Source organism: Colobus angolensis, unplaced genomic scaffold (assembly GCF_000951035.1).
Source record: "Colobus angolensis palliatus isolate OR3802 unplaced genomic scaffold, Cang.pa_1.0 Scaffold63, whole genome shotgun sequence".
Classification (NCBI taxonomy): domain Eukaryota; kingdom Metazoa; phylum Chordata; class Mammalia; order Primates; family Cercopithecidae; genus Colobus; species Colobus angolensis.
Genome location: NW_012119932.1, coordinates 9,662,043 through 9,671,970, shown reverse-complemented (window position 1 = coordinate 9,671,970; position 9,928 = coordinate 9,662,043). Strand labels below are relative to the sequence as shown.

Genomic DNA, 9,928 nt, shown 5'->3' with positions numbered 1-9,928 from the left:
AATTTTTTTTTTGAGATGGAGTCTCACTCTGTCACCCCAGCTGGAGTGCAGTGGTGTGATCTCAGCTCACTGCAACCTCCGCCTCCCGAGTTCAAGTGATTTTCCTGTCTCAGCCTCCTGAGTAACTGGGATTACAGGCATGTGCCACCGTGCCTGGCTAACTTTTTTTTAGTAGAGATGAGGTTTCACCATGTTGGTCAGGCTGGTCTCAAACTCCTGGCTCGTGATCCACCCACCTCAGCCTCCCAAAATGCTGGGATTATAGGTGTGAGCCACCATGCCTGGCCTATTGATATATTTAACAGGTGCTACAAATATATATGTATTTATATATAGGTATTGTCTAGTAGTCTAACTTGTTATTAATAAGTTTAAATGGTAATTGTTAAGTATAAGTCAGATTTATTTAGATCAAACTGCAGGCGTAGTTTAGTTCTTCGTAAACCACTGAGACAAAAAATTAACTCAATGCTTTTTCCTGAGAACTAAAATCATTATCTATCTTTTATCTGAGAGTTCTTGACAGTTCCTTATCTGAAACTTGACTCATTATCTTAACATTCCTGAATCCTATAACGATACATTTTATAGGCGTGAAACTAAAATTATTCTCAGGTACTCTCTGTCCACAGGAAGAATAAAGGACTCACGATGCATTGTCCATTTAGACAGGGGTGACTTAGGCAAATATTACTGAGATGCACACATCCATTTGGCCCATAACCATTTCCAGTATAACCCGGGAGACATGTGCAGAGAGGTAAGGATCCTGTTCAGAAATAAAAACAAATGTGTAAATACAGTTCTCCTCCTCTGTTCAGATGCAGCATCTAAACTCAGAATATGCTGTATAAACAAGAATCCACCAACATCCAGTCTGCATATTTTGACAGGCAGATAAAACAAGGTATGAGGAGAAAATATTAGCATCTTTATTTTTGTATTTCTTATCTTAAAATAAGAAAGCCATTAAATGCGGTCAATACATTATTGAAGTATTGGGTTGCCATCAGTGCTGTCGGCCCGTATGTTAGATGGTCCTGAGCTTTGCATAACGGTGAGGGGCACCTGGGTAAGACAGACATTCTTATCATGGAGGAGTTAACAGCAGAAAAGGAGACACTTAGGATGAAACTTATCTGTTGCAAGCACTGGATTTACACTGACTGATTTAATCCCCTCAAGAACCCAATAGAGGCCTGGGTGCAGTGGCTCACACCTGTAATCCCAGCACTTTGGGAGACTGAGGTGGGCAGATCACTTGAGTTCAGGAGTTAGAGACCAGCTGGCCAACATAGAGAAATCCTGTTTCTACTAAAAATACAAAAATTAGCTGGGTGTGGTGGCGCATGCCTATAATCCCAGCTACTTGGGAGGGTGAGGCAGGAGAATCGCTTGAACCCGGGAGGCAGAGGTTGCAGTGAGCTGAGAGAGCGCCACTGCACTCCAGCCTGGGTGACAGAGTGAGACTCCATTTCCAAAAAAAAATTCTTTTTAATAATAATAAAGAGCCCTATGGAATCTGTATTCCCTGCACTTTGGGAGGCCGAGACAGGCAGATCACATGAGGTCGTGAGTTTGACCTGGCCAACATGGTGAAGCCCTGTCTCTACTAAAAATACAAACCAATTAGCTGGGCGTGGTGGCCTGTAGTCCAAGCTAATCAGGAGGCTGAGGCAGAAGAATCCCTTGAACCCAGGAGGTGGAGGTTGCAGTGAGCCAAGATCCCGCCACTGCACTCCAGCCTGGGCGATAGAGCAAGACTCCATCTCAACAACAACAACAACAAAAAGGCCTATGTAGATATTCTTTTATAATCCCCATTTTATAGATGAAGCCAGAGTACAGACAGACTGTCCTGGCCAAGGACACACAGCTAGAATGAAGAGGAGCCCAGAGAGCAAGCAGCCCCCTCATGTGTAGGGTGCCTACAGCACATCTGCATGGGAGTGTAGCTTACACGGGCAGGCCACATTTCCCTAGTTATGTGGACGTGCAGATTGTATGCTGCCAGGTGGCTTTTTTTGTTTGTTTTTTGTTTGTTTTTTTTTTGCTGTTGTTGCTTTTCTTTTGAGACAGAGTCTCGCTCTGTTGCCCAGGCTGGAGTGCAGTGGTGCGATCTTGGCTCACTACAAGCTCCACCTCCTGGGTTCTCACCATTCTCCCGCCTCAGCCTCCCAAGTAGCTGGGACTACATGCACCTGCCACCACGTCCGGCTAATTTTTTGTATTTTTTAGCAGAGACAGGCTTTCACCATGTTAGCCAGGATGGTCTCGATCTGCTGACCTCATGATCCACCTGCCTTGGCCTCCCAAAGTGCTGGGATTACAGGCGTGAATCATCACACCTGGCCTGTATGCTGCCAGTTTTAAACAGGCTAAATAGCCATCACAGAATGAACTCAAGTCTCTAAAAGATGTTTGCAATAAAATCACAGATTGAAGATAATACAGTAACATAAATATATGGGGACATCAACAAAATACCAGTGCCAAAACTTCTCCCACACTTTTGATGAGCTCCTCATCACCATGGTACAAGGTTAAAACAATGGCAATCGAATTGGGTTGGGAAGGAACTTGGTTGAAAGGAATTTGAAATGACTGAGTCTATTTAAAACATGAATTAACATCCACGATTAATTATGATGTACATGAGGTAATAGCTAACAACAGTATTAGAGCATTCAGTGTCTTGACAGTTTTCTTACACAATGTTAAGTAAAAAAATACTCATCATAGACGTTACAAAATTTTACTAAATTTAATATCCAGAGACTTTTCCAGATTTCTCACTTAATAGCAAAAAGCCCCATCTCATTGCCGAAATATATGTTCGTTCTACTATATTGTACAATGGTTGAAATAATACAAGGAAATCAATGTGGCGCTTAACTACATTTCTCCATCAGCAAGAACTGTTTAAGATGGATAGAAAAACCCTACTGAATAATTTAAAAAATAGAACAAATTATACAATGTGACAGATTACAGTAGAATTGAATGACAATATGTTTTTTATATTCTCAGCTTATATTACTTGCAAGATTCTATTTCAATATTAAAAACACAAATATCTTTTTAAAATAAAGAATTGCCTAGAAATGCATTTTTTGTAGTTAATTACTTCTTTTAAAAATATTTGGCCGGGCGCGGTGGCTCAAGCCTGTAATCCCAGCACTTTGGGAGGCCCAGACGGGCGGATCACGAGGTCCGGAGATCGAGACCATCCTGGCTAACACAGTGAAACCCCGTCTCTACTAAAAAACACAAAAAACTAGCCGGGCGAGGTGGCGGCGCCTGTAGTCCCAGCTACTCGGGAGGCTGAGGCAGGAGAATGGCATAAACCCGGGAGGCGGAGCTTGCAGTGAGCTGAGATCTGGCCACAGCACTCTAGCCTGGGCGACAGAGGGAGACTCCGTCTCAAAAAAAAAAAAAAAAAAAATTTGGGCCGGGCGCGGTGGCTCACGCCTATAATCCCAGCACTTTGGGAGGCTGAGACGGGCGGATCACTTGAGGTCAGGAGTTCGAGAGCAGTCTGGCCAACATGGTAAAACCCTGTCTCTACTAAAAATACAAAAATTAGCCAGGTGTGGCGGCACATGGCTGTAGTCCCAGCTACTCGGGAGGCTGAGGTGGGAGAATTGCTTCAACCCAGGAGACGGAGTTTGCAGTGAGCCAAGATCATGCCATTGCACTCCAGCCTGGGTGACAAAGCAGGACTCCAACTCAAAAAAAAAAAAAAGAAAGAAAGAAAGAAAAAGAAAAAAATATATTTATAGGGAAAAATAGAGTAAGTAAGCTCTAAAACTGTTGCAGCTCTGCCTAGAAATTTTTTAAGGTTCCCAGGGTAAGCTTACAGGTTGCAGTAAAGAAGGGCAGCCTAAAAGTACATAAAGTGCTATTAATACTTCATGTCATCAACATTATGACCGTCTTCCATATTTAAAAAAAAGGTTATGTTTGTAATAATATTTGTTACAAGCACTTTACATATAAGGACTCATTTAATCATCTCAAGCACCCTGAGGTAGGTGCTATTATTATTCTCATTTTATAGATGAAGGACTAAAGCATAGAGATTAAGTGTCTTGACTGAGGACAAGCAGCTAAAATATGGTGGAGCCCAGGGAAAAATGACAGCAGTCTTTATCTAGAAATCATGCTCCTAACCACTTTGGTATGTTGATAATCAATTAATAAGCATTTAGTCACACGTATGTGTGTGTGTGTGTGTTTACATACACATATATATTCTTTTCTATATATGCAAGTATATGACAAATTAATAAAAAATAAAGGTGGTATCTTGAAATAGCAAAAGATACGATTATTCAAGAGATGGAGTTGGGTCCACTTATTTGAGCAAAAATACCAAGCCAGATCTCTATTTGATGCTATAGATAAAAAATATATTCTAAAAATATAAAATATCTTACCATAAGGAAACCCATAAAAGTATAAAAGAACATGTACTTGACAATTTTTAAAGAGTTCAGTAAAGAAGGCCTTCCTAAACATGACTGCAAAAGGAGAAATTATTAGAGAAAAGATTTATCTTTTTGACTACATAACAATTCTAAACTTCTTTACAGAAAATACCACCACAAGATTAAAAGAAAAACAACATACCAGGAAAAACATTTATAAAACATAAGATATATAATGAGGTAATGTCTTTAGTACATAAAGAAATTTTGCCAATCAGTAAGAAAGAAAGAGAGTAAAGGGGATGAACAAATAAAAAAATGCCCAGTGAAAATGTGGAAAATATTAATTATTAGTAATCAAAAAGTATAAATGAAAGTAATCGAAAAACTAATTTTGCCTATAAAACTGACCAAGATGAAAAATAATAATAATATCTATTATTGTCAAAGACAGTAAATATGTATTTTTATACACTGTCTGTAAATACATACATTGATACAACCTTTCTTGGAGAAAGTTTAGCAGTATATATTTTGTTAAATTACAGGGTTAAACCCTTTTATGCAGCATTGCAAACACTGTTGGTGGCCACCCTAGATCCATTCTCTCCTTCCTTCATTCTGAACTCCTCATTTCAGCTGGACTCAGGATGCCTGAAATATAGACTGTACTTCCTAACCTCCCTTTGCAGCCAGGTGTAGCCAGTCGGCTCAGTTCTAAGCAACAGCCTAGAAAAGGAAGAGTCCTTTAAAAGAAGGTGGCATAGCCTTCTTCCTCCTTTTCTCCTGCCTGCTTGTTGGAATACAGTCATTAATTAATTAGTTGGCTTAATTACCTTATTTCCTAAATTAGAGCAGACCATTAAAGAGCATAGCTTATTACATTTTTAAGAAATCCGGCCAGGTGCAGTGGCTCACGCCTGCAATTCCAGCACTTTGGGAGGCCGAGGCGGGCAGATCATGAGGTCAGGAGATCAAGACCACCTTGGCTAACACAGTGAAACCCCATCTCTACTGGGAGGCAGAGCTTGCAGTAAGCCAAGATTGCACCACTGCACTCCAGCCTGGGCAACAGAGCAAGACTCTGTCTCAAAAAAAAAAAAAAAGAAACCCAAACATGTAGTTTTATGACATGGATTAATTTTAGGTTTGAAAGTCAAAATAATAATTTTGAGAACAGAGGATTTTGTGTGTAAGATGTTGAATTGGTTTAGAGGGTCTTATTACAATACCCAAAGCCAAAGAGAGAAATGAGTCACTACCTAGAGTTGAGGAGCACAAGGCGTCTGGGTGGCAGCCTCCGTTACCGACTGAGCAGATGTCTATGAGTGTGCACACTCTTCCGTCACCCTGGTACCCTGATGAGAACAAGAGCGGGGGCATAAGAAACAATGTCAAGAAGATGGGGGGACAACGTCTGTCTAAGATTCAAATATCATGAAACAGACCAATCAGGGATCCTCTCTCATCAAAACAAAAAATATAAGTATAAAATGTCATCAACAAATGAAATTTCATAAATATGAAAAATAACAAGAATTAGTAACTTGATTTCATAAACAATGTTCTGGGTTGTTTCTAATGAAAAAATATGTATAAAACTGCTGGTAGACTTAGAAAGTGCTGACACTAAGAAAGTTAATATTTTTACATTACAGTGACTCTGATGTTCTTAGACGTCAATTATTATAGTACCCCAAAGTACTGTAGTTTCATGTTATTAAAACATACAGATTTCAGAGTATCCCTTAGTACTCCCTGAACTTCTTGGATAGTAATTTGATTTAGGTTGGAGAATAGCAGAAAAGACTCCTTTCCAGAAAAGGAGGGAAACCAACAATTACTAAATATGCCTACTGTGATGCCTGTGGTTTAGTAAACTTGGTATACAAAACAACTCAGGAGTGCACGATGTTAATAAATTATTTGTGAGGGCAATGGAACAGTAAGTCTGTGATCCACTCAGAAAACTTTTCAAATTCTGCATTATCTCGGTAGCTATTTGACAGTTTGTAAAGTTTGTTGTTTTCCATTGATATTCAAAATGTTTTTTCTTTCTTATCATAGTGTTATACTAATGTGTCCTGAATTCACAAGATAAACAAAACTTTCTGTACTATTTTCTCTCCTAAGACAAAAATCATATTTTATTTTTTATTTTTTTAAGATGGAGTCTTACTCTGTTGCCCAGGCTGGAGTGCAGTGGCATGATCTCAGCTCACTGCAACCTCCGCCTCCCAGGTTCAAGCAATTCTCATGCCTCAGCCTCCCGAGTAGCTGGGATTACAAGCACGCACCACCACGCCCAGCTAATTTTGTATTTTTAGTAGAAAAGGGGTTTCACCATGTTGGCCGGGGTGGTCTCGAACTCCTGACCTCATGTGATCCACCCACCTCAGCCGCCCAAAGTGCCGGGATTACAGGCATGAGTGACTGCGCTCAGCCAGAAATCATATTTTAAATGGAGCACAAGATTCCGTATTCAAATGTCTGTGTTCCCTGTACTGGGGTCAGAAGGTTGACACTGAACTGAGGCAGCACCTGGTGGACAGGCCTGACAGTGGGAAGACCCAGGTGTATTCACACACTCAACAAGTGGAGCCACAGAACAGCCGCCGTTATTTATCTCACATTCATTGATATCTTCGCAAACATATCCATTGCCTTGCCAGCCTAGAAAAACAAGAAGATTTAAAAGTTTAGCTCTATAGACAAGTCAACAAGGAAGAAATACAAGTCAAAACATATAAAAACTTTCTCCACCTAAGGAACTATAAAATAAAAATGAGACATGCTTATCAGATTGGCAAAAGTTGTTTTGAACTCTTAAAATCAAATTCTGGCAACAAAGTGGGCAAATGGGCTCCTCTTATATGCTGATAGTTAGACATTAAATTGATATAACCTATTTGGAAAGAGCTCTGGCTGTATTCACTAACATTTTTTAAATACATAGACTTTGACTACCAACTGCACTTATTAAAACTCAGCCTATTGTGATAAAACTACCACCACACTAAGATGTAGGTAAGAGGATGTCTACTGCAGCACTGTTTAATTGGGAAAACCCCCTTAAGCATCAACAGAAGCATAGCTGAACACCTTATGACTCATCTTTGTGACCGAACACTAAAAACACTTTTTAATATCATGTGCATACCTATATACCTCCATGTGCATACACACAAACACTGAAAGAATTGTTATATATACATTAATTAAAATACTAAACGTGGCTGAGCAAGGTGGCTCTCATGCCTGTAATCCCAGCAGTTTGGGAGGCTGAGATGGGCAGATCACCTGAGGCCAGGAGTTCAAGACCAGTCTAGCCAACATGGTGAAACCCTATCCGTACTAAAAACACAAAAATTAGCTGGACGTGGTGGTGCATCCCTGGAGTCCCAGCTACTTGGGAGGCTGAGGCAGGAGAATCCCTCAAACCCGGGAGGTAGAGGTTGCAGTGAGCCAAATTGCACCACTGCACTCTGGCCTGGGCGACAGAGCAAGACTCTGTCTCAAAAACAGAAACAAAAAGAAACTAACTGTTAAAATCATATGGAGGATTGGGCTCATACTCCTAATTTTGGGAAAGAATTTTTTAAACTCTTGCAGATGTGCTTGTACGAATGAAGAATAAGGTAAAAGAGGAAGGAGAACAAATGACTAACGGTGTCATTAGGAAGATGAGATTTAATAGTTTTACTTTAGTCTTTCCCATTTTATTCAATGGTTGTAGATTTGTATTACTTTTATAATTCAAATTATTACAATTACAAGAATCCTTAAAAACCTTTAAAGACTTAAAAATATTTATATTCTTTGATTTAAGCAGAATCCTCTTCTAAGACTCTACCTAAGAAAATTATCATATTAGTGCATGGCAAAATGCATACATGAAAAAAGTTGGAAGAAAAAAATGCCCGAATGTTCATCATGGTCCTCTGTGTGATAAGATCAAAGGTATTTTTTTCTATTTTTTCCGTATTTTTGTAGTGATATTTTATAAGCAGCATACATTGCTTTGCTGCTTATAAAATGTAACTGCTATATATTGCAGGAAAAATAGAGTGATAAACAAGAAAAAAATTGTTTCTCTTTTTCTTCTCCAACCATAAAAAAAGAATGTAAAAACACATTGCCAATCCTCTAATTTAAATAATTTGTTTTTCTGATTTATAGTTTTTAAAGATTGTGCATGATCAATTACCTTCAAAATGTGATTGCTTGCAAATCATGCTTGCCCCTGAGAACTAAGAGGGAAAAAGTCTTCATAGGTTTCTCCATCTCTTTCCAGTTTTACAAGATCTAAATATATACACGCAGAACACCACTAAACCAAAAATCACTACCTGGGGCTATAGGTTTGTGGGGTTTCTTGGAGAGAAGAAACTGGCCTGGGTTTCAATTCTGGCCATCTGTAAAGCTATGTGATCTTGGGCAAGTTATTCAACCTCTTTAAGCTCAAGTTATCATATTTTAAAATGTGAGTAATACTTATTCTTACCATGTCTTGGTTTTGTTGTAGTTAAAAGAATTAAAACTTACTTATACAGTGCCTTAATAACACTTTTATTAAAAATAAAAACCAGGCCATGCGTGGTGACTCACGCCTGTAATCCCAGCACTTTTGGAGGCCAAGGTGGGCAGATCACTTGAGGTCAGGAGTTTGAGACCAGCCTGGCCAACATGGCAAACCCCGTCTCTACTAAAACTACAAAAATTAGCTGGGCATGGTGGCTTGTGCCCATAATCCCAGCTACTCGGGAGGCTGAGGCAGGAGAATTGCTTGAACCCAGTAGGTGGAGGTTGCAGTGAGCTGAGATCATGCCACTGTACTCCAGCCTGGGTAACAGGGAGAGATTCTGTCTCAAAACAATAACAAAAACAAAGCAAAAGAAAACCAGCTACTATTATTACATTATCTTTGTGCTCCATTTCTAAGAACACCCCTGGAGTGCAGATAAACCTGAGGTCTGGCTAATTGCCTACCAATGTACCCAGCACAGTGCTTTGCTTGCAGTAGGCATCCTACAAAAAAATATGTGTGGAATGTATGATGGCTGTCTCATAGAACAAAAGATGCCCTCGGATTCAAACCCAGGCAGTCTTTGACTAACAGAGCCCACGTTTTCCATGACTCAACATCTGGTGTCCCTAGAGATTCAGTTGCCGCGGGGCTGTGATGGAGCTGGATATTTCTGTTTACATCAAGTCCACAAGATACGCTAATGACACACCCAGGCAAGAGCTACTGGACTGTGGTGGAGATGCAAAGAGGTCAAATAATTTCCCCATGTGTACAAACATCTGGTTAGTATGAAAGGTGGCACTAGAGTATTTCTTTTTTTTTTTTCTTTTTTTTTTTTTTTTGAGACGGCGTCTCGCTCTGCCGCCAAGGCTGGAGTGCTGTGGCCGGATCTCAGCTCACTGCAAGCTCCGCCTCCCGGCTTCACGCCATTCTCCTGCCTCAGCCTCCTGAGTAGCTGGGACTACAGGCG

General features: G+C 40.0%; 1 protein-coding gene across 1 annotated transcript in view; it reads right to left on the bottom strand.

Moving 5' to 3' along the window:
- The window catches only part of CUBN (cubilin (intrinsic factor-cobalamin receptor)), a 315,183-nt gene that overhangs the window by 289,227 nt on the left and 16,028 nt on the right, over positions 1–9,928 (bottom strand). Inside the window, 3 exon segments of the mRNA XM_011963893.1 lie at positions 651–769; positions 5,693–5,788; positions 6,972–7,103. Coding sequence (XP_011819283.1) covers positions 651–769; positions 5,693–5,788; positions 6,972–7,103 — 347 coding nt within the window.